This window comes from Ambystoma mexicanum, chromosome 8 (assembly GCF_040938575.1).
Source record: "Ambystoma mexicanum isolate Mex_15411 chromosome 8, UKY_AmexF1_1, whole genome shotgun sequence".
In the NCBI taxonomy this organism is placed as follows: Eukaryota; Metazoa; Chordata; class Amphibia; order Caudata; family Ambystomatidae; genus Ambystoma; species Ambystoma mexicanum.
The window spans coordinates 1,508,865,549-1,508,891,188 of NC_090929.1; the positions used below are offsets into that span (position 1 = coordinate 1,508,865,549).

The 25,640-nt window shown below is 45.0% G+C and overlaps 1 protein-coding gene across 1 annotated transcript in view; it reads left to right on the plus strand.

The window, feature by feature from the left end:
* PDCD11 (programmed cell death 11) overlaps positions 1-25,640 on the plus strand; it is a 1,291,633-nt gene that overhangs the window by 409,892 nt on the left and 856,101 nt on the right. The window contains exon 15 of the mRNA XM_069611704.1: positions 12,091-12,285. Coding sequence (XP_069467805.1) covers positions 12,091-12,285 — 195 coding nt within the window. The remainder of the gene's footprint in view (positions 1-12,090; positions 12,286-25,640) is intronic.

Sequence of the window (25,640 nt, forward strand, 5' to 3'; positions counted from 1 at the left end):
ATCCTTGAAGCCCCCTCACCAGAGTGTCCTTTCTTTTATCACCACAGCCAAGAATTCAGGAACTGGGTCCTGTCCGGCTACATCATGAAGACATCCGTCTGCAAGCTCTTCTTCACTGCTGAGATACTGTGTTGGCTTGGGTAAAACTTATCTTAAGTCTTGTGTCGATCCTGTGTGTCTGAGGGGGTGATTCATGTGTTTGGGACTTCACCCATACCGTTCACCCAGGCCGAACGCTGGAACACATCTAGGGAGCCTTCCTGAAAAGTCTGCTAGAGTTCGTTCTTACCCTAGAATTGTGTTTCACTCTTGTGAAAAGTATCATTTGTATAACTAACTATTGCTGTAATAGAAATAGTGTAAGAGTTTATGCCCAATAGGGGTTTATTCACCTTGAATAGCTGCTGCCATTCTAAAATGTTAACCTTGGGCTGTGCCTACCTTGAATTGCTTAATGCATTTGGTCTTACTGACTTCTTATTTATCCATGAGTAGCTGACTGCCCCTCTGACAATAGTTATTTTACTTTCCTTTGAACTGTTTTCTGAAAAGTGATTTAGTTGTAACTGTATCCATTCTTAAGGGAATATTAGGTTGCATATGTTGCAAGGTGTGTACTTGTACCAGTGTTGGTCTTGAAACTGAATAACACTGTAGGTTACCATTATGGTCTACCTCGCTTGAATTACATTGTGTCTTTCTAAAACTCTAATATGGTTTAAATAGCTGATGGCCATTCTAAATCTATATCATTAGGTTTTATTCACCTTGATCTGCATATTGCTCTTCTAAATAAGGGTATTCTTTGGTTTGCATACCATAGGTATTGTGATCCTTTTTATAATTGTGTTCAAGTTATGATATAGTACTTACCTTTCCAAAGATGTATCTTCGCCTGTGTTTATATAAAATAGACCATTCTTTTTACAATACATAAGAAAATAAGTGTTTCTTTGGACCATCTCTATGCTTCAATTCCTTTGTACCCATCTACAGCCGTCTCTCACTAAGATAAGCCTGACTGCTCTGTCCATGCTACAAGCATCTCCAGTGGCGCATCCTTGTACTAAGAGTTGCAGATTCTGTATTGCCTAAGGTATAGTTTTATAGAGTTTGGGTAGGACTGTCCTAACACCGGCTTCTGTAGGGATTGGTATCTTCCCTCGCGGTCGGTCGGGGAGAGATTCCAATTTGCTTCCCTCTCGCTGTCTTCTTTCCTCCGCTCGCCGGTCCTCTGCGGCTTTCTCCCGACACACCTGCTGTCCTTGTTGCTCTAGTAAGTGAACTGTGCTTGTCCTGCGTCTTCGAATGCCCAGGAGTTCACCTGCTCCTGGCGTTCTCGCAGGGCCTCTCGGTTCTGCAGCGCCATCTTCGCTCGGCAGCAAGCTGCTTGACTCTACCATGCCTGTTCGGGCTTCCCAACTCTCCCCTCCGTGCAGAGAGGTTTAACTCTCTCTCAGCAGTTGCCACAGCATCTGCCTGCCTTACTCTGTTTGGGCTGCATACATTTCCCGGGCACATGTGTGTACCATAAACACTAGAACGCTCACTAGGTTCACAGTCTCTCTTGTTCCACATTGCTCAATTCCTCCTCCTTCTTCGTGTCTGTATTTCGTTAATTCCGGGAACAGAAGCCCATTGTAAATGATTGACTCATGGAACTGGGATAAGCCTTGCCAAAAGGTTTTGATGGCAAGTCATCTCTGACAGATTGACAAGTGGAATTGAAAAAGGTGATTCGGTCACCAGGTTGGTACACAGACACAGATTTGACTAAATGACTGTTCTTCATGGGAAAAGGATTGGAAACATGGCAATAAGCCATGAGGGTTTCAGACATGGGGAGGTTATTCGCAAGGGGAAAAGGTGTATACCATGTCTCACACGGTTTATATTGATAATTTCAAAAACAATAATGTCGAAAGTCATTATTTCGAAAAAAAGTTTTTTTTCAATACGTTTTTTTTTCGAAACCCCCCCTTTTTTTTAAAAAAAAAATTAGTTTTACCCATTTTTTTTTTACTCCCGGACCCCAAAATAAATATATAATTTAAAAAACCGGAATCCGACATTTTTTTCCGACATTTTTGTCATTCGACATTATTTTTTCGAAATTATGACTGCCCACCGTCTCACACAATGGCGTCATGACATCTCACCGGGGGCTGTCTCCTCCTATGTGCTCTTGCCTCATATTGCCGCCCCCAGGATCAGGAACAGGTAGCGGCTGCTGTCCCCATGCCACATGAGGGGAGGTTACAGATAATTCCTCCATATTCATCAGTGTGCTGACATCCCTAATGCACATTCCAGCCAGTCATGTCAATGTTGATGGACTTTCGCTGTGTTTTAGGTAAGAATTAGTGCAGTCCAACTGGTGTGGGACTAAACAACCTATCTCTTGGTATTGGGTAACCCACCTTTTAATATAGGCCTGTACTACACAAGTTGGTAGTGTGACTGATCAGCCAGGCTTATCTTAATGTGAGCTGTAGAGCTGTACAATGAAATCAGTAAATACAGGTATCCAAGTAAACACTTACACGCTTCAAGTTATATAATATTTATTTATACACAGATATTTAAAGCATTCTTTAAAAAGCATTAACCCGCAGTAACATTAATTCCAAGTTAGGATTCAATTAAAGTGAACAATTAAGCAGGTGAGTAATTCATTCATGTTACACAATTTCCAGCACCCATAGGTTCATTTGAGGTCAGTATAACACTTATTTTGTATCACCTTTGCAGTATTGAGTTAAGGAGGGAAAGGTTAGGTCAGGTTGGAACAGTCTTGTATTCTATAAAAACAGTTAGATTCTCCAAAAGGGATGCTGGCAGTCCTATCCCAGCATTAAGTGTTCAACAATTAATACCTGTAAGGGAACAAGTATTGCCAACGCCAATAAGTTCAGAAGGAGGCATTTAGGGAGCCGGGACTGCCAATGTCAAAGTTCTGATTCTCTTCTTAGAAAAATGTTCTTAAATAGTCAGTGTTCAAAAAGAAATCACAGCAACTCAAGGAGTCACCTTCAAGAAGCACAGGCTTCAAGGCCAGTGCAAGTGAGTTGAGGTCAACTCAGAGTAGGGTTAGATGGCATCCCCCAAAGGTAGGAAGGACTGCAAATGGCAAACAGATTTCGTACCCCAAGCCACACAGTACCTTTGAATTGAAGTTGTTCCAGCTGGATGCCTTCTGGTTGCAGTGCAGCAGACCCTTGTTCCTTGGTCGTGGTGATGAAAGGGAGGATGTCTGGCGGACTCTTGCGGCAGCACTTGAGAGAGGAACTCGGCAGCAATGGATTTCCGTCGATTGAGCGCCAAAGAACGAAACGCTCCGGTTAGAAGTTTATTGATCCCTCAGTCCTGGACTCTGGTGAAGGGACTCTGGATGTGCTGTTTCTGTAGGGTCTTCTGGATGCCCACAAAGTTTTGGCTGGATTCGCACTTTGGAAGACAATGCACTTACAGGTGGTAAAGGTACCTCTCGTATTGGGATTCTGCAGCCTTGGAAAGTCGCAGCAAGTCGGGGGTTGTGCCAAAATAGTTTGTCTTGAAGCTAGTTGGTCCTACCTGCCTAAGGGAGGAAGTCGTCCTGTACGGGTCTTCCCTGTCGATGCAAAAATGGGATCAGCACAGCTGCAGGGCTTCACCGGGCAGTTCGCAGTCCAGGAGGGTGCTGCTGGCGTCTTCTCTAGTCTTCTGCTTCAGATGTTGCCCTTCAGTGGTCGACTCTGCCTCTAGTCCCAAAAACCTCGCTTTTTATGCAAGTTCCCATTCATACACAGTCTTAGTCTGTCACCACACAGCAGGGTGGCTGTCCTCCAGGACAGCTAGCCGAACAATTGGAATGGGTTTCACTCAGGCACCAAAATATACTAAGGGGGAACCCCTTCAGAGTACTTACTCCCTAGGGTAGTAAAGAGTTCTCTACTTTCAAAGAAGGGATTAGAGAGACAAAAATACAAATGGCAAAGGTAGAGAAAAACACGATCAGCTACACCAAATTGTTATCACAAAATTCAAATTTTATTAATTGTCATTAAAAAATATCATAAAAACACAGATGTTAAACTCTAAAAATATAAAGTGCAAGTGACACAAAGCTCAATAGTAACAAGTGAATTTGTAACAATTAGACATTAGTCTTTGATTGGACTAGAGCGCAACTCCTGTTATACAGCTTAATGTGACATGCACAGGGGAGGAAAAACTTCTTGGTCAATAAAGACCCAAATACACAAACCAGATTTAGTAACTGGTTTAATGCCTCGACATGTTTCAGTTCGTATATTTTCATTCGAACTTTCTTCAGGAGGATGTTGTGGTGTTCCGTCACTTTTCTCTTTCTCAATCAATAAGGCACCTTAACATTTTACAGTGCTCAAACCAAAATGGTGCTGCTGAAAGACATTTAAAAAAAACACTGTGTGAGTCTAGATGTTCACTACAGCGAAAACAGATTCAATCTGTGTAAGCGAGGCAACAGAAAAACAAACACATCCATTATTGGCATCAGAGTGGTAGTGGTACAAGGGAAGGCTCTAAATTAGTAGAGTTTTGATACAATTTGTATGTATTTTCTACAGATAGTGAAAACTGTGAAGGGTGCATTAATTGCTTGAAGACGTAATTATTCTCAGCCTTCCCTTGTACCACTACCACTCTGATGCTAGGTAATGGATGTATTTGTTTCTCTGTTGCCTCGCTTACACAGATTGAGACAAAGGACAGGGATGTTTTGGGACCCTCCCTCACTTCTCGCCCTTCCAGACACGCTGGAGCCTGGGCGGGCTTCAGGGCTGAAGCCTGCCAAATCACACAAAGGATTCAAACAGAGTAAAAGCCCAGAAGAAACGAACTGGCAAATGGCGAAAAAAGATGATCTGGCCATTTTGTCAAAATTGTCACCCTTGGGTGCTGTACAGGTATCGGCCTGCAGATACAGGTCACCAGGTAGTAGAAATGAAACCGCCGCCACCAGCCATTCAAGTCAGTTAGTGTAACAAAATGTTACGTGAGGAATGGGTCAAAGGAGTTACTATGTAACCCCCCAGCACTCCACGTAGGGTGGTGTGTGCTGGACCCATTTATTAAAGGTAAGTAAGACAGGGGTCATCTTACTATTCTGGGGAACAGTAGTTCACCCAAGAAAATGTAGTTAAACAATAACAGACGTCCAAGGGACATTTTGGAGGCACTGCACAAAAGCTGTTGTGTGTCACAATGCAAACACAGATACCTATGGAGTTTAACAAGCTCCATAAAACAGTAATTAACACAGAAAATCATGGTCAGGAAAACGCAAGTTAGTGAGAAAAAGGTCCCACTCACTCAGAGGTAAACATTAAAAAGCCCCAAGCCCAGCAAAAGAGCTTGTGGTCTCTAAGGTTAAAGGGATTCTGCACAGAAATGAACATTCTCCCGAACACTGAAATTTGGCTGTCTAGGATTGGACGGCATCTCTGTTTGAATGATGCAGGTCCTTGGATTGGTGGGTTGAGTTCACACCAGCCGAGAATTTTACAGATTAGAATTGGATCTGGAGTCAAGAATCAGAAGAGACCAAAACAGGACGCTGCATAGATTTTAGGAGACCACCCTGGGTATGATGAACAGGGAGCTTAAAGAGGTTAGTCAAAACCCAATCAAGGTACGTGAATGAGCATTCAAAGCTTATTCTCAGGAGAGTGTGAGTGGCGTCAAGGGCCCTCAGTGAGTCCACAAAGTATAGTACATAATAGCTCAATTTAGACGGTCAGTTATAAGATAGTTATTTATTTTAGGCCTTATGAACACATTTATAAATGCATCTGGCAAATAGTATTACACAGCATTCTGATATAAATATATACAATCACCATAGGCAGCCCTACAGGAAAGTGGTGTATCTGCCACTTTTACTCCCAGAAAATAGGCACATGCTGCCAAGAAATGAGTAAAAATACTTTCAAGAAAAGATAGGAAGCAGGCACATAGAACTTTGTGTGCCTGCTTTCACCCACACGGCACCATAGATCTGTATTAGACCAGTAGTAAACGTATCACAGGAAGAAACTATTATTATAGCTGCCTGATGGTAAGAAGTTAACACACATCTTTTTAATATGCATGAATAACTAGGTGCAAAGAAATGATTACAAAAACATTATCGTTGTCCAATAAAACATATTTTTACCCGCTGGTAAAATACTCCCTTTGGGATCACGATGCACATTTTTACTCCCTAAAAAATAATTTTGCTCTCAACTTAAAAAAAAATATGGAGTAAAATACTCCATCTTCCAAATCGTATTTGGAGCACTGACCATAGGTTCACTTAAATAACATCAGATAACTTAATCAAGCAAAGCAGTAAATAAGTTTATGCAGTAAATGAAGGGAACCAATCGCAAGAACAATATCCTAACTTGAGAAGTCCAAACCCTAAGATGAATGGGCCCGTGTGCTCAAAAGTAAGTCCAGAACAATGTTTCTCATCAGTATGAGTTCTCGTTAGAAAGGATGCAATGGGTTTGTGGTGGTAACTCGCTTCAAACTAATTTATCTAAGGAAAGGTAAGTGTTCTCCTTTCTTTCAGACCCATGGATTTGTTAGGGATTCCAATCGGGCGTCACACACCGTACCAGGACAACTTGGTCGTATACTGTGATGTGGCACTCAATAGGAATGTTTTTTCTTTAATTTCAATGAATTCAAATTGAGCCGATACCCGACCCGTCTCACGCCCCCTTGGACATTGCCAACAATAAATGGTGAAGAAAGACTGGGCCATGCACCCATGGTTGCTTTAGTGGGGCTGCAATTGCAGCCCACAGTAAAAACACACAATGGTAGAAAAATGTAAACCACTGCCACCAGCCACTAATTGTAGAAAGGGTAACATACAAATGTTACATGAGAAACTAGACCAAGGGGATGCTAAGTAACCCCTCTAGCACCCTATTGTAAGATGGTGTGTGCTCGGTGTAGAGAGTTACACATAAGTAAAGTCAATTTCACTTCACTGTTCTTGGAAACAGTAGTTAATCCAAGAGAAGGTATTTAAACCTTTGGGAAATCTGAAAGACTTCCCTATGCCACTGCACTGAACGTGCTTTGTGCCACAATGTAGAAAGATGATTCCTATGGAGTTTGTCAGACTCCAAAGTCACAAACACCGAATCTAAATCACAGAAAAATTACATGAGAGAGTGGGGGAAAAAGGTCTCACTCTCTCCAGGTTAGAAATTAAAAAGCCCTAAAGTCCAGCAAAAGAGCTGGGGGGTCTCTAAGGTAGAAATAAATTAGCACATTTCTGAGAATTCTCCCTAACAGCTGTGAACCTTCTGCCACTTCCCCCCAGTCAGTTTGCGCTTTATATCTAAGACAGGACTTAGTCTAACGTGTGCACCATTTCTGCGACCTGGAAGGTTAAGGCTTAACGCTTAAGAGTGTTCCTTTCCTTTGATTTAACATACGGTATTCAATATGTACACTCTAAAGACATGCCGCGTCTGTTCAATGACTATTACATTGCATTCTATGGATTTTGGTTAATCACAGGACTAAAGGCTGCATCTGCTTCTTGGTGAGGATGGTCTATTGGTGGTTCCTGCGCTTTGACTGCTTATCAGATCTAAATGGTTTAAAAAGCAACTCTTGACCTTGCTATGTGCTGTTTAAGACAGGAAGTTCACACTTGTGGTTATGCTTCTCTGCTGGAGGGGAAAGCTACTATTTCCTGAGCGTCGCTTTTCACTACAGCCAAGCAGCAACTGTATGTGTGTGTCCTTTGCTAAAAATACGTGCGTTATCTATTCATGGAACTATTTGATCTGAAACACGTGTCTGCTTTTGTCCCTTGTCAACAGCCCTTGCATTATGTGGAAGCGTGTGCCTTGTACTCCAACAACATTTGTAGGCCTCTTGCTGTTTGTAAAGTTGCCTGATGTGTGACCAACTGTTTTAGGCTATAATCCACAACAATTATCCATAATCCACAGCACCCCTTTCAAGGGAGTTTGTCACAGATCAAAGATTTGTAGCACTGTGAAGTCATTATTCCACCTACTGTTCGCTATATTCACAAAAAATAAAAAGGTTGCCTGTTGGTGGCAAAACACAATTTAAGCATTCATATGTAGCAAATAATTACTGCATGCAAAAACTAACATGAGCTGCTTGATAAATTGATGAGCGCCTAGAAGCATGTCATGTGTGCTATACACAATGAAAATCAGCGGCTGCAGTTAGCACTAATTGCCAACACCAGCATGAATTGAATGCATGTATCTAACATTGAGGTATTCAGAATGAGTCCACTATATTGTAAATGCAACTAGTTGAGGATGAATGAATGCATGTATTCAATGTGAGGTATTTAGGTTAACTGAAAATCATTACTGGCAATAGTTTCAAGATAAGACAAAGGATCCTTTGAGAATCCATTAGGAATTAACAACCAGCATATCTTCGCTCCTGGCTTCTTCACCCAATGCGTTTTGGATTGTGCGATCTTGAGCATGTGCTGACATGCGTACACTGTCAATAGTTTGAATCGGTGTATCGGTGTCCTTAAAAATAAACCAATATGTGAGTGCCTTTGTTACCCAGAGAGATTTGCACATGGAGGTCATCCAATTTGTATGTTTGCTTTGCAATCAACCTTGCATCTTGAGGTAAAATTAAATATATTTTCAGTTCTTTGACCCCTGACTGGGATGCCCGGCCAGGTGAATTATGTCAAATTTCAGGCTTTCTGAACTCTGGATTAGCAGCAAGCCTTCTTCTGTGGTGTTAATAAGTCCAGAGGGGACGAAAACAAGATGTGCATGTCGTCATTTTGTACTGGCCTGGGCATTGTTTCCGTGTGCCATGTTCTCCTGGAACCAGAGAAATCCATCACTTGTCTCGTCTGTGTGAGTTCCCTGGGGTTTGGGCTTTGTGAGTAGGCATCGATCATCTTGTGGCTGGCTTGTGTCAGGCTTTGCGAAACAGGGTCCAGCTGTTTCATTGGCTGTGGCACCGATAGCATTTGGCAATATTCTGAATCGCTTTCGTCATTTCCTGAGCAGTTTATCTTGCTCTGGCATGTTCCCATGGCAGGGTGTGGGTTCACGGGGATTTCAATGAACTCGCAGTAGAATACTTGCGGGAATAACCTTTGGATTCCGCAAATATGTCTATGTGTAGATAATGTTTTGGCAAGTCTGCTCTGCCACAGCACGAGCCTGGACAGTGAGATTTTGGCTCCCAAGTTATTGGCAAGAAGTGATACTTCGGCTCGCATCTGGCAATGGCTGATACTATAGACTTCTTCCTGGTCAATGACAAAAATAAATGTTTTTGAAATTGAGCACACTGTTCATATCCTAGACGTTTGCAAAGTTCTGCTCTGAACCGGAAACGAGTTGCTTCAAGGTCCTTCATATTGCGACTTTTGTCATGATTTCAGTGTCTGCAGCAAAATATGAGACAAATTCCAGGTATTATCATCAGCCAGCAGTACCATGCACTCGACCAAATCAGTGTTCTAATGACGCTGTCCAACGCAATTAACCCTTTATGTAGGGCACTTGTGGCTGCTGCTGCCACCACAGAAAGACAAGTATGGAACCCACTGAACTTTGAAATGTCAATCAACGAGTGCATGGCCTCTTGCATCGTATTTTCAGAGGCCAGCAAAGATACAATCTGTTTGACCACAGCAAAGTGTGCTTGGAGATATTTATCTTCAGTGCTTCGCACCTCCACACAAATGTTTCACAGCCGTGCTATATGTAAGCTCAATTTCGGGTATGTAACTCTTGTTCTCCAGCATGGCTCTTGCATGGATTCATGTGCGAAGCCTCCCTCCTTCCCCTCTGGCTCTTCTTGGTTCATACTGCCACTTTACGTGCGCTACCAAATCTGATGGTGGCCGCCAGCGGTGGAGCTTAGGACGACAAGTGTGGTTGGTTGGGGGCAGTATGACCCAAAGGACATTGATAGGCTATAGAGGACACTAGCAGTTTTGGGTTTAAAGCATAACTGCTTTCTTTTTACCAAGGATTTCCAGCCTGACTGGGACTATTCATGAGCATATGAATCCATGCAAGACCCATGCTGGAGAACAAGTCTTACAGGTAAATAACTTGTACTTTACCCCTGTTAATGTGAGAACCAGTTGAAGAGCCTGAAAAGGTTAGGGGAAGGGAGCCCCCCCCATCCCCCCAGCATTGGGCATTAGTGAATACAAAAGACTTCTGTGTTTTTGCAATGATAAACATTGTGAAAGAAGCCAAAAAAAGGGAGTCATTCTCTTGGCCTAGTGAAGAGTATGAGAAAGGCCAGGGAAAGAAAATTGTCCCATACTGGTGTGTTTGAATACTGTGTGAGAAGCGAAGCGAAGGGAAGGGCGTCCTTTCCTTGGCATTGTGAGAAGCCCCAAGAAATACCAGGGGAAGGGAGTCATTCCCCCTGGCCTCGTGAACTGCACGATAAAGACCAGGAGAAGGAAGTCTTCCTTCCTGGCACTTCAAAAAGTAGTTAGAAACTTGAGGAAGCTTAGGAGGAGAGGGAGACCCCCCTCCCCATGCCCGCCAACACTGTTAAGATTCTCAGACTTTCTTTTTCTATGTGCATTGGTGGAGTGCCAAACCGAGAACACTCTGAAACATTTGGTTTTGACCTTTCTGAATAACTTTTCCTTTTTTCATCACCCAAAAGTGAACTTTGGTCTATCGTCCAGAAGAAGGGAACCATTCTTCTGGACCAAGATCACCCCTTTACTTTAATTTAGAGTGTAAGGGAAAGGAATGGGTTTGTCGCACACACCGGTGGTCTACTTATTTTTGATGGATATCCTGACAGAGCCCTTAGTATTTGGTTGAGGCAGGCAAGCCCCTCTTAGTAATAGGGCCAAGCAGGGTTTTCGACTATATTTGGACTAAATAAGACTATTACCAAAAATATGCCTTCTGTGCGTCAGTCTCGTAATTCTACACCCTTACAGCCCATATACATTAACCAAAATTCTCAAGAGTAAAAAAACAAGGGTGATAAAGTATCCCCACTGCATTGTAATATGCTCTGTGCACTGTTAACAAGTTACCAAAAAGACAAAAGGGAAACTTCGTTTCCCAGTACTGATAGTCTGAAAACTGATCAGTTTCCCCCTGACAAAATGAGCAAAACGCCAATGGAGTGACATCCCTTTAAAAAGTCAGGACGTGTGGGGGTCCATAGAATGTTTAGGGAAAGTTGCTTAAAGAAATTTAATTCCTAACAATGGATATGAAACAGAAGTGAATTGCATGTAATTCTGTTTTGGAGCACAGAGAAATTGTGATCTAGACAGCTCGTACACCTGAAACCCTTATCGGGAGCGATTGTATGCCAGAAATTAGAGTTTGCCATTTTCACGACTCCCTGAAAAATGTGTAAATGTGTATTAAGAAATGTTTATACTGGGCCAAATCCCTGCTGTACTAGGAACAGAGCACCTTGTTTAAGGACATAGGCATGTTTTTAGCCCATAAGTGGTCAGGGTGTTTAACCCTTCCAGAGTGCCAGCACGTCATTGTGAGCCTGGGCATGTTGGAACCATGCACAAGGAAATAGGAGAGCAACATCCGTTGAACTTTACTCTCTCATTGGCCCTGAATGTCCTGGTTCTATAGTTTAAAAAGCTAAATAGAATTATGGGCATTTTTCTAAAAGGTTGGGTTTTAAACTGTGGCTCCTCTGGAAGCAAATCCCCTGTTAAATGTGCTCACTCTTCCACTTAAGTCGCGTTAACCCTTCCCTGATTAGAATCTGCGGTCAATTTTTCAAGTACATGAAGTGCCACTTGAGAGCTGGATTGTTCACCAGTAAGAGCCTGTTCAACAGATTAATTGAGATTGCCCGGATTGTAGTTTTACATCCCAGCCAATGAAACGGGCCTTTTCTGTGGAACTTTGTTCTTGAACATTCCCCCTTAGACCTTTTCCAAACTGTTGAATGAAAGTTGAATGTAAAATAATCTATGCATGTTCTTCCCTGTTTTGTACGGTAAACCATTTTCAAGAAACATTTGTTTTTCATTTAAGATATTTTACTTTTTTCTGTCTTTGGCATTACTTGCAGGTATTTGATGTGACAGTTGTGAAGAAAAGTGAGACTGGGCTCGAAGTCTCAATTCTGCCAGAGGGGATTCCCGCGTTTCTTCCGACAATGCACTTGTCTGACCATGTCACCAACAGCAAATTACTATGGCACTGCCTGCAGAAAGGGGACTTTCTCCCTAGAGTGATGTGTCTGAGCAACGCCCAAGGACAGATTGTATCCTTCTCTGCAGTTTGTGATTTGCACTCTATGGCAGAGTGATGCGTTTTAAAGCAACAAAAATATAAAAATATAATCCAAAACTCAAAACACCTCTTCCTCACTTTACCCATGTCTGGTTGTTGAAACAAAATTGTCATGATGATGCTAAACACACAATTTGTATAACATCTGTCCAGCATACCACCTCTTGCAACAGGAGTGAAACCCTGTTTCTCTCCTCTTTCTTCTCTGCCAACTTGGACCATTCATCATTTAAGGCCCGAGTGCAATTGCATCCCTGTAAGGGAGTTTTACACAGGTTGCTCTCCGTGACAGAACCTGGCAAAGCCCACCTTAGGTGAACAGGGTTACACTTCTTAATTTAGGCTTGAACCACACACAGATTTTATAGATTGGCAAGCATCCAGGCTTATTGTAAGGAAGGAGGAGGAAGGAAGGCTGTAGTGAGGTACGAAGAATTCAGAGCATAAATGTAGTCCAAGAAAACACAAATACATTTAGAAGGTGTATAATAGGCATTTATTATATACCGTAAGGCAGATGTGATAATTCACAAGTCAAGTAAGTACTTTAAAACAATAGGATAATATAAGATCACTTTATAATAGTCTTTGGCAAACCACAGTTGTAGTAACCTTAAAATAACATTGATAGTTACAAATCACTTAGTAAAATAATTTGAAACATTTGGTCTTCTAGCTCCAACTCTCTGCAGATCAGACTCTTTTCTAAGCAGAGATTGTGGGGGGGAGGGCTAGATCGCTCTCGTCCACAGGAGTCTCCCTCTGGAATGGCCTGCCTGCAACTCTCAGGCTCAAGCCGGATCTCTTTAAATTCCGGAAGCTTCTCAAGACCTCCTTTTCTCCCTTGCCTCTCCCCTGCTAATGTTCCCCTTCTGCTGCATTTTGACTAGCTGCGTGGTTCCTTCTGAGTCTTACAGGGCACCAGGCCCTACTCGCCCAGTCTACCCCAGCACATTTGTTCTCCCCTGCCCCCTCCACCCCTAAACCTGCACTTGCCCCACTGGGCTACCTCCTCCTGCACTCGCCTGTTGGGGCCTTAAACACATACTGAGCCCGACCCAGCCCCTTCCTCGCACTTAACATGTTGACCCTCATTCCCTGCACCACCCCATGCTCTCCCCTGGCACTTGTCCACCTGGCCTCCCTGTAGCACTTGTCTCCACTGCACTTGCGCGATCTGAATGACACAATGCCTAGTAGTATAGTTTTTTTGTTAATCTTCATCGCTGTTCTCCCACCCCTCCCCCTGTTTGTCTTGTGGTGCCTTGAAACACCATTTGTTGTATAGGTGCATTATAAATACCCAATAAATATGCAAACTATTCCAAACTTATAAAACGTTTAATAGCTTTATTCCAGCCTATCGAAATGAGTCCAACCCTGTCTTATGTGAGTCTGTGTTCAGATGCATCACTGGGCCACTGGTGGCCAGGGGTGGAGCAGGAAAGTATTGTAAAAGGTTCAGTATGGGAGAGTTTAGCAGGGGTCGCTTTCAGTATTGCAGGAAAGTAAAGTTAGTTTTACAAAGGCTAGAGAAACGGGGTGTTCCCTTGTAGGAGTGCCCCAAGGACCAGTGTCCTAAGGCAGGATTAGAGTATGATGGGTGGTCCACACCAATGTAACTCTGTGGGAGACATGGGGGGGGGTGCTAGATAAAGCTATATGTAGCCCCCAGGTTCACTGGATCAAGCAAATGACCCACAGATAAGTTGTACTAGGGGTAGGACAGTATCTGTAGTTAGAGAAACGGTTGCTGTGGGACAGTTCCAGTGGTGAAGTGACTGCAGACCGGGATCACTGGTTGCTCTGTCTTGATGACTGAAGAAAGGGACTTCAGTGGATCTGGCGACAGCTGTCGTGCAGATGATCTCCCAGCAAAGGATCCTCTCGGTTATGGCTTGTTGGTGCCTTTTACAGGCTCCGTTGAAGGAAGGGTGTCGCAGCGTGTGACTCTTCTCATTTTCTTGGTCCTCGTTTTTGGTGAGGGGACGTTTGGGATCTGGATCAAGTCACTGCAGGCTTTGGATGCCCACAAAGTTTCATGTGAAACTGCGCTTCTTCAGACTATGCTCAGCGATGCAGCCATAGTCCCTGGGTATTAAAGAATTGCAGCCATGGAGGTCACAGCTCTTCAAGGGATGGCACACAATGCAATTCTTCCATTTTCACTGGCCAGTCTTCTTGATTATCATCTTCAGATCCTATTCAAAACCCACTTCTTCTTGGGATTTGTCCGCAGTAGGGAATGACGTCTGTACATGGTTACACGTTGGTATTGAAAACATAATTCATTGCTAGCAATAACTGGCCTAAGGCCTTTAACTTTAAGTGTGATTGCACATGGTCTGCTTATGTATTTTTGCAAATAGAGGAAGGTCTGCATAAACAAGATTTTCTTTGAACTACTGATAGCCATCACAATTCCCCAGACTCCGAGCGCCTCTAAAAGACCTTCTAATTAATGCGGCCACATAGAGCCTATGATGACCCGGAAAAACACTTACCCGCCGGATACCCTGGCCTTGTGCCTCATGTTTATTGCCACCAAACAAATGACTAACCCCCTTTAAAGATTTGAATACAACGGGTGAGATAGCATCTGTTCCCTTGCGGGACTGTTAACCTTGTCCTGTTTGTACACTGACCTTACTAGGTAGCTCATTCTTCTTTCCGTCAACAATGTCCCTGCTACTTAGAATTCATGTGCAACAGCTAACCGTGGAGCAAAGCACCCCCTTGTGTCGATTGTGTGTTTGCATTTGAATTTTTAATATTCTTTCTATGTGCGTGAAAATCTAACAAGTATACATTCTAAAAGATTGTAACACTAAAAGTAACATATCCCGTCCATAATTAACTCAATTCGATTCATATGGATTTGCAAAACTGCCCCAGTCCGCTGCCATCCTTCCATCATCAATATGGTGTGCGCAACATGAATCCCTCCTAATAAAGGGAGCCCTCCTTGCCCACCCCAACATCCCCCCCTTTAGTTAATACTTAAACTAACAAATCATAATAATTTTCTTGGGAAACCTCTCTACAACCATCTCACCCCGGTCTAAATATAGGCATACTCCTCCGAAATCAATCAAACTTGTCCCACCACCATTTTTACAATCGACCCGCCGTGCCACTCAAGCATGCTGATTTGGTGGAGGAAACAAAACCGCTTCAGTTCTATTACCCGTAAAGGATGAAGTAGTGGTGGCCATAGTCTTAGACAGGGTTGCAGTCATCATGGCAGCAAATGTTGGTACCTGACTGAGCAGAGCAACATCGTAGGTTTCAGTTTCCATGATCACTTTCAGTTTATGCAGGGCAGCAATAGTTCTGGTGAGCGTGCCATTTTGGTGTCATTGGGAGGCACAAATGTGCAGTATGTACTCCCAATTTTACTGCATACTGTTCCATCCATTGCTGTCAAGAGGTAGAGTATGTACTGGGTTTGCAAAGTTATGAGCCTCAGTGCTCCTAATTCTTCATAGCAAGAGTTCTTACTTGGTAACCTGGAGCCACTTGTTATTTGCCGCTGCTTTAAGTGTCTGGTATTTTCGCCATTAAACAGTCTCCGATATGTCTATATACGGTTGTGAAGGTGTTGCAAGGGGCACAGGGGACGAAGGGGGCACAGATGGAATTTCGGGCATTGGATGGTACAAAATCATGTGCTCTATAGGGGTCGCAAGGACGGGCACATGAAGGGTAGAGAGACTGCACACAGCTCAACAGGCTTGAGGCAACTACCTGTATGCACTCTGTCCACAGATCCAAATGTTGTTGGGCAGGGCAGCTGTACCTCAGCCAAATTTGCAATGCATAGAGTTATTGCAGTTCCCATTTTTGCCAACGGGCACTGTGCTATTGCCCTTAAAACATAGAGAAAAATGGGTGTCTATATCTTAACCGGTTTTTCTGGCTCTTTCAGCCACGTCCGATACTGCGAATAATTTCTCCATACGGCCTCATATTCTTTGTTTATTTATGCCCCCCTTCTTCTGAGAATCCCCCCATTCCTCCAGCTCTGCAACTCTTCACTTCTTGCTCCCATCTATTTTTAGGAATAATAGCTCCTTCGAAGATCAATTTGGCTCTTTGAATACACCTAATATTTGTGTGTTCTGCATGCTTGGCCATTGAACAATCATAGTCTCTTGGTATGATTGATGCTGTAATTGACTGCACATTAAGCTGCCCTCGAACACTGCACATGGCTAAGTACACTAGACATGGCACATCTCCTCCCGCTATCTCACTCGGGATAAACACCCGAGGAACGCTTGAAGCATGAGGGATAAGAGAGCAGATGTAGCAATATCCTTGGATCTCTCTCTCCCCACGTTCCTCATATGGCCATAACATACGTTATCAGCTGCAAAACAATGCACATTCATTGTGGGAGTTAACTTATTATCATTATCGAAAAAATCCCCATCAACCTTTCTTTTTGCTCTTAAGGTTTTCTCCTCAGACTTCATAAGATTAGACCATTTTGAGTTGTCTCCATTTGTACTGTTTGTCATCTTCAGACATGATGACCCAAGGACCAAAGAAAGCACAAACACAATGATAGTTACACAATTTTCAATCTTAAACATTCCCTTTCTAGTACAAAAATTATTTAAACTCCAGATCCCCATTCACATCCCCCTTTGCACTGAAACCAACTGTGAATCCTTGGGGCATACTTAATGTCTATGCCTGCTCCTGCGCAGGTGGAGGGCTGCCAGTATCCCTTAGAGTGCCTTTCAGGTGGATCCAACTCTTATTGCCCTCCACTTTCACAGCATTCTGTCGCATAGACCACCGTATGTGGCCCATGGAAATGCTGCTTGTTCCAGGAACGCACAAAGGTGCAAATGTAGACTTCTATTGGTGAGAAGACACAACCTGTGATGATATAATCTTAACACTTTTTTCATAAATGCTGTAAGATATTCCTTAAACTCCTCTCCTAAAACCGCTGCGGTCTTGGGTGCATCTTATGTCATATGTGTAGGTGAGAGATGTGTATGTAGCCTACGTCTACTCACAATTTCGTGCGGGCTGAAATGGTGTTTCGTCCCTGGCCCCTCTCTGGGCCCTGTTTTGCCATTTTTGTTAATTAAATTAGCCCCAAGTCCCTGGTTTAGTGGCCTGATCCACCTGTGTCCTTCCCGTCCTCATGCCTCCCTGCCTGCCCCACCGGCACTGATTGATTGCTGGTGCCTAGAGGGTGAAAAGCCTTGCCCTGCAGCTCGATCTGTATGCCTCTTTCCTGCTGGGCTATGCAGGTGAGTAGGAAGGCTGCGTGACCATCTTAGGCCCAGTTTGGCCATTTTTGTTAATTAAATTAGCCCCCACCCCCTGGTTTAGTAGCCCGCTCCACCTCTGTGTCCTTCTATCCTCATGCCTTCCTGCCCGCCCCTCGGCCCTGTTTGGCTGCACCTCGTGTTCATAACTGACCTCCCAGGGCAGCCCCTGTGGCTAAGGGCCCCAAGGCAAAGGGTGGCTCCAGGAAGTGTCTGCAGCTGTCAGCAGGGGAAGCCAGTGGCCAGCTGTCAATCAGCAACGACTAGTACAGTAGGAGTGGCCTGGGTGGGGAGTAGAGCAATTACTCTATCCTGGAAGCCCAGCCACTTAGCAAACCTACCTACACCTGTACAATACTGCGATTACATTCCTCGGCCTCCCTCTCTCCCACTATGCAGGTCTCTCAAATCTAGCTGTGTTTATCCATGTACTCAAATTGCATTGTTAGGTGTTGGCCTTTCTCCCACTATGTGGGACTCTCACATCTAGGTGTGTTTAGCCGTGTACCCAAATCTCACTGTGTTTAGTCTTGTACTCAGATTGCATTGTTAGGTGTGGGCCTCGCTCCCACTATATGGCACTCTCAAATCCAGCTGTGTTTTAGCCTGTACCCAAATTGCATTGTGAGACACATTCTTCTCTCTGACTGCACAGGACACTAAAATCTAGCTGTTTTAACTTTATACACAAAGGTAGTTCAGTTCTACCTTGTATTCAAACTGCATTGTGAAACTTAGGCTTCAACCGTGCAGCACAGTCAACAAGGCGCCATGTCACTCACAGGCCACAACAATGCAGCTCCCTGACGCACCACCAGCCCCAACGAGACCCACTGAGGTCTTTCACTACCCCCACCATCACACAGTGCACCCCCCTCCCACAGCGCACCTTTAACTAGCATCCCTCACCCCCCTTCTTCCCCCACCACACCTACCCGCCTCTAATTGTCTTCCCCCACCCATAGATCCTGCTCTGCACAGAACTGCAAGATGGAAAGGCGGATTAGAGAGTATCCCCCACGGAACACACCAGAGAATGCAGCAAGACACCGAACATGCCAATCACATTCCAACCGCGCCAGCAACCTACCCACATCTCCTGCGCACATTCTCCCCAATCAACTACCCACCACTCCCCCACTCACACTTCCGCACCCTTCGCGCAGCAAGAGAAGCCCTGCCCAATACCCCACCCACCAGAGAACCACCCACTCTCTCCCATACACACATGACCGCTCATAATGCAAGGAAAGGGTGAGGCCGCAGACAGCTTATGCCCCCCCCCTAGCATCACCCATTCTCCAACACAGTTCGCAACCACTGCCACCGCAATATAGGAGTGAAACCTCCCCGCCTGTGCCCAACCCAGTCCTAACTCTTCCCCCCTGCCCCCCTATTCCAACTGCTCCCTCATCTCCACACTCCTCCTCTGCATTGCCAGTCCAATGTCCCCCCATCCCAACTGCTCACTATCCCCACACTTCACCTCCTCCCTTCTCATCCTCCCCCACTCACAGTCCCCACATCAGACTCCGCCCCCTCCCCTCATCCCTCCCTCCCTCTATCCACAAAAGCATCCCACCAAATATCTTGCACCGCCATCAACGCCAGGTCAGTTTCCAAAAACAAACTCCACATCTATGACCTCATCACAGACGAAAACCCAGACAGCCTATTACTGAGATCTGGTTCTCGGATGACTACAACCTCTCGCACATGAGACCTTCCCACCTGGTTACATTCTCACCATCCGGAAAAGATCACGAAGGGGAGGAGGGCTTGCAATATTACACAAAGACCAATTCAAGTTAATAACCAAGGACACCACCACCACCACCACCACAGACTACGAATCCCTCCTGGTAAAACTTCAACTCGCACAATCCACTTCACACAGCTTCCTACTCTTATACAGACCCCCTGGCTATAACAAACTTCAGACACATTTTGTGACGCACTGGTCGCCAACCTCATCCTACATCCAACCCTCACCATTCTAGGTGACTTCAACACATGGTTCGACTCCCCATCAAACCCTATGACCAGGGCATTCACAAACAGCCTTGATCCACTCAATCTGAAACACCACACATCCACCCACACAAGAGGCCACACCGTAGGCGCAATAGTCAGCACCACAAGCATATCTACCCAGCCCCCACACCTCTTAGCACTCTGTTTCACCATACCACTCAACACTGTGGTCAGCGGTTAACACCCCACATGTCCACCACCAACAGCCCCTTCCACTTTCCCACTATGGAACAAAGTGGTAATCACCCAAGATCTTGAGTTCTCTCTCCGCAACTCCCTCAACTCACTCTTCCTCATGGAAGTACCCTCAGCAATAGACTGCTTCGACCTGTGGCTTACCAATGCCCTCAATCCCCTCGCCCAGTCAAAATGTACCGTGCAGAGATCTAGACCAACGCCGAGGTGGTTCACCCCCAATCTCAAAACTCTCAAGCACTGCCTGGAACGGGCCTGGAGAGACGTTCTTTCAGCCCAAAATAAAACCGCCCTAGCAAGGACAACCAGAATTTACAGATCAGAAATCAGAAAAAGCAAGACATTTTTCTATGGGACCCGAATCCAAAATGCCCGCAACGCAAGTAAGGAACTACATAAAATCATAGAAGAATTCAAATCCCCCATATGCTCTCGCCTGTCAATTCCAAGCTCTCAAGCCTTATGGGACACCCTCTCGCGCCACTTCTACAATGCCTCCAACGAAAGGCACAACGCCATCATCGGCAAACTAACAATCCTGCTGCCACTCGCCTACAGGCCTCCCACCCAAACCCCCCCACAATCACAATCTTGTTTTGACTCTTTCTCCCCGATCACACACCAACAAGAATTCCTCTCGCTTGTAGCAGTCAGCCGCCCATCAGGCTCCCTGGAAGACCTGTGCCCACCCTCAATGCTCAAATATTAACCTCTACCTGGGCAGGTAACGTTGCACGCACGCAAAATCCTTAATCCCTCACATCAGGATCCTTCCCAAAAGCCCTAAAAACATCCTACACCAGACCCATTCTCAAAAAAACGCACTCTTGACCCACTCCTCCCCCAAAGCTACCGATCATCTCCAATACTCGTTTCATCGCAAACTGATAGTAAGCCGTGTGGTCAAACAGCTTGGACAATTTGCCGAAGCCAACAAACCACCTAGACCCAGTGCAATCAGGTTTCAGACTGTTAGACAAAGTTTGTATGCAGTACCCTGTGGGACCACTACACACAACTATGACAACAACTATAGGCAACCCAACCTTTGGTATAAGCTTGCACTACACAGTTTTGGTAGCGTGTTGAGGAGCCAGGCTTATCTCAAGAGGGGAAATGTGAGCTGTAGTGGAGTTACACAAAGGTTCACAGCTACAGGTATTCAAATAATCTTACACTCAAGGTTTCTTGCATAAACAATTATTAATTTATCAGTTAGTTATAAAGCCTTCTTTAGAAGGGAGCAAGATAATAGTAACACACAAATACACTTCAATACTGTACACTCTGAGTTTCTGAATCAGACAAGACCCTTTTGGGATGGCCCACAGACACAACCTACACCCACAGGTGACTTCAGTAACAAGGGTGCTGGGGACATTAATATCTTACTGTTGGCATTCAGAACACTCATAAGGTTGGTAAAAGGCAAAGGTTATTAGAACACAAGAGACTACAAATATTCTTAAGCAGTGCAGATACATTTAGAGCTCACTAGAAGAGTCATTCGATTCAATAGGCTAAGCCAAAGTCAATGGGCAGAAGTCTTGGATAAGATAAAGCACTTCTGGTAAGTAATGGAAAAGTCTTCGCACAAGGTTTTAGGAGTCTTTGATGAAAAGAAGAATCAAATGTAGGGCCACAAGCTGACTTGAGTTGTGGAAGCTACAAGCACTTCTACAGAAGAGGTAAGTTCTCTTAGACTTGTTTTACAGTACCTTAGCAATGAAGAAAAGATGCAGCTGATGACTTCTGTGCCTGTGGAGCTCTAGAGCTCTCACTGTTCCTGGGCCTCAGTCGTGGGGACAAGAGGGAGGACGTCGGGGGACTTGCGGCTACCGCAAATAGCAACATTGTGGTTCCTGGCTATTGAGGTGGGCTTTCCTTACTTCTGGGGTCCTGCATTCTGTTGAGGGGGCTCGGGCTTGGTCAGTCCTGCTTCTTGGGATTCCGGAGGATCTTCCAAAAGCTCTAGGCCAGCTTAAAAGCAACGCACACAATCTGGTGTTCCTCTCCCTGGTTATACGGTGTCCAGCAGCAACTCTATAGAAATTCAACCAGCTCCACGATGGATGTCTAGCTGGCTTACTTTGGAGTTCTTTGGTCCCACCAACAAAGGGAGAAGTCGTTCTTGCAAGGGCTTCTTTGTCGATGCGAACTTGGCATTTCGACACTACAGCAGGGCTTCACCGGGCAAACCAATGGTCCAGGAGTTGCAGCAGGTTTCCTCTTCAAGCTCTTCTTCAGTTCCTTCGTCCAGTGGTGGACTCTGCCTTCCAAGCCAAAAAACGTGCCTTTTATTTAGTTCTCTCCCATTCATTCCAGCCTAGTTGTCACTCACCCAGCAGGGTGGCTGTCCTTGCTGGACAGTCAGCCAGCCAATCACCACAGAGTGCATTTGGGTCTCCTAGGAGACCAAGCACATGGAGTTTCGGCACCTACCTCACTTTCTGCCTACCCCAGACACTTTGGAGCCAGAGGCGGGCTTCACTCCTAAATCCCGCCAAAGGGGAAATGAACAAAAAGACCAAACCCGGTTTGGCGCACAGAGAAAATCTCTAGAAGGACCTTTCCATAAAGACATGGTGAAAAAAAGACCGGGGACCATTTTGTCAAAGATGGCTCTGCGCCATTTTGAAAAAGATGGCTCCCGCGGTTGCTTTACCGGAGCCACAAACGCAGCCCGTGGTAACTGCAAACCATGGTAGTTGGAAGGAAGCCACTGTCACCAGCCATTCAGTGAGGAAAGGGTAACATAAAAAATGTTACATGAGGATCTAGACACGGGATACTAAGTAACCCCTCTAGCACTCTATTATAAAATAGTGTGTGCTGGGTCTAGAAAGTTACAATGGTAAGTAAAGTCAATTTCACTTTACTGCTCTGGGAAACAGTAGTTTATCCCAGAGAAAGGTATTAAACCTTGGGGAAATCTGAAAGTCTTCCCTGTGCCACTGCACTGAAGGTGCTGTGGAACACAATGTAAAAGATGATGCCTATGGAGTTTGTCAGACTCCATAACCAAAAGAAACAGAGGTAAAATTCATATCAAAATATGAGGGAGTGGGGAAAAAGGGTTAAACTCTCTCCAGGTTAAAAAAATCAAGTCCTCAATATCCAGCAAAGTTGCTGGGGGTCTCTAAGGTGGAGGGGAATTAAAACATTTCTGAGAATTCTCCCTAACACAGACCACTAAAGGGAACAGAATCCTCCCTAGTCTCCACCTGGGATATCTTAAAAAGAACAGCTGACGCAGACAGCTGCACGGTTCTCATCCTGCTAGATCTTTCTGCAACTTTCGATACCATTGATAACTCGATTTTATTAGTCGGACTACAAACTCTAGGAATCACAAGCACAGCCCTTTCGTGGATCTCCTTTACCTCTAACCGACCAGTTCACATCCATTTCATGTCCAATTTGTAAAGGTGTCCCCCAAGGAGCTTCCACATCACTGCTAATCTTCAATTTCTACATACGACCCATTCCCGCAATCATCCGCTCGTACATCCTTAACCGCTACAACTATGCAGACGATACTCAGATCATCCTTGAAATCCCAAACTCCGAAGGCTCTGCCAGCCCGGACCTGTCATTGTGCCTCTCTGACATTGATCACTGGATGACGACCAACCACCTCATCCTCAACCCTCAGAAAACTGAAATCCTAGTCTCCGAGAAAACATCACTCTTCCCCCAATCAATCCGTGGCACAAATCACTAGGACAAGCACCTGCACCCTCTAACGTGGTTAAAAACCTTTGATGTGAATTTGACTGGGATGTATCTGCCCCCCGACACACCACCAGCATATCCAAAACCTGTTTCTTCCACCTACGTATGCTCGGGCGGATTTTCCCCTACCTCACCTATCCCCATTGTTTCTTGGCCTTCAACTCAATCATCTTTTCCCGCCAAGACTACGCAAACTGCCTCTACCTAGGAGCCCCAGCATCCCAACTAAGGAAACTCCACAGAATCCAAAATGCAGCAGCACGCCTGCTCATTAACCTGCCCAACAGTGAACACATCAGCCCTCCCTTGAGAGTCCTCCTCTGGCTCCCTATTGCTCAGCGCATCACCTTCAAAGCCACGTATATCACCCTTTGCGCAGTCCACAACACCCTCCCTGAATTCCTTTGACAAAATTGTCTCCTACCAACCTTCCAGGAACCTCGGATCTCGCACTTCATTGCGCCTAGTGATCCCACCCTACAGCTCCATTAGACTTGGTGGTTCATCCCTCTCCATCCAAGCGCCAGTCATCTGGAATTCCCTTCATTACACATTTGCAACACGGAAAACCACCTGAAATTCAGGAAGGCCCTTAAAACCTGGCTCTTCCCAATACTCTCCTAATCCACTGTTCCCCGTGAATACACCATTAATAAACGCCCCTGCATCAATTACAACTCATGGGCCGGTAGCTCTCGCAGTGGTTTCACCTGACACACCACCACATATTGCTCAGCAACACTCCCAGCCGACTGGTATTCCAGGTAAGCCAGCATCTTTCGCTGTGGCACACTCGCAACATTCTCGCTGTGCCCCCGCCCGCCGAGCCCACATGAGAGACTATGAGCAATGAAAGAAGTAACCCAGGGTGGCACACACCCATCAGGAAGTAATTCACTGCCACTCTTGACCAGCATCATTTACTCAGGGAAGCTCTCAACACTAGCAATCTCCAACTACTAAGATATTCCCAAATCCAGGTACAACAAACCATCAATTTCTGTTACACTAAGGAAACCTACTTTAGTATAGGCTGAAACCTACGGCACTGTGAAGCCTAGGCACCCACACCTTGCAGGATTCCCGAATCGGTGTAGCCTCCTCCCTTGTTTATTATGAGACCTACTGCATTTTGAGACCTAGGCTTCTTACACACTGTACAGGATTCCCAAATATAGGTGTAGCCTCCATCTTGGATTACTGTATGATTAAACCTACTGCTCTGTGATACCTAGGCCTCTCTCCCACTGTACAGGATTCTCGGATCTAGGCATAGCCTCAGTCTTTGTTTTCCATATGCCTAAACCTACTGCACTGTCAAGCATAGGCCTTCCTCCCACTATACATCATTCTCAAATCTAGGTGTAGCCTCCATCTCTGTTTAATATATGCAGGTACCTCCTACAGTATGAAAGCTAGGCCCATTGGTATAGGACTCTCAATTTTAGACCTGGACATACATTGCCCCAGCCGAGCAATCTCGCAGCCCACTGTACATATATATTCACACCACTAGTGTGGACACAGGCCCGGCCAAGCATCCATTCACGATAAAATACGGCTATGGCCAAGCACATCCGGTCTAGTGCACACATAGCCGTCCAGACAAACACCCGACATACCTCAACACCTCTGCCACTAGCATACAGAGACCACCGCCCGAAAGGAAACCGGTATAGCTGGCCTCACATGCTCTCTCAACAATAGCAATCTATCTCACCCACAACAACACCCACCCACGTGTCTGACCTCTCTTGGGCTGCTTAGTCGAGCCTTACCAGCCACCCAAGTCCTAGAACGGCAACATGCACACATGCATCTCCTAAGCTAAACTCCCTACAATTTTCCAACCCCATCGACTACGGTCACCAAGGGCGTTCAACCGAGGAAAAAGTGCATTGAGGCCACACAAGTGGGGAAAGAGTGCTATATAAATAACCCAATACAATACTTTTACAACGTGCCTAGAATGAGCTGGTGGCACTGGATCTTTTTCTACTGTTTTGCACTTTTTACTTGTGCTCTTTTGCATTTACTTCTTTGGCACATTGGCTACATTGTCTACTAAATG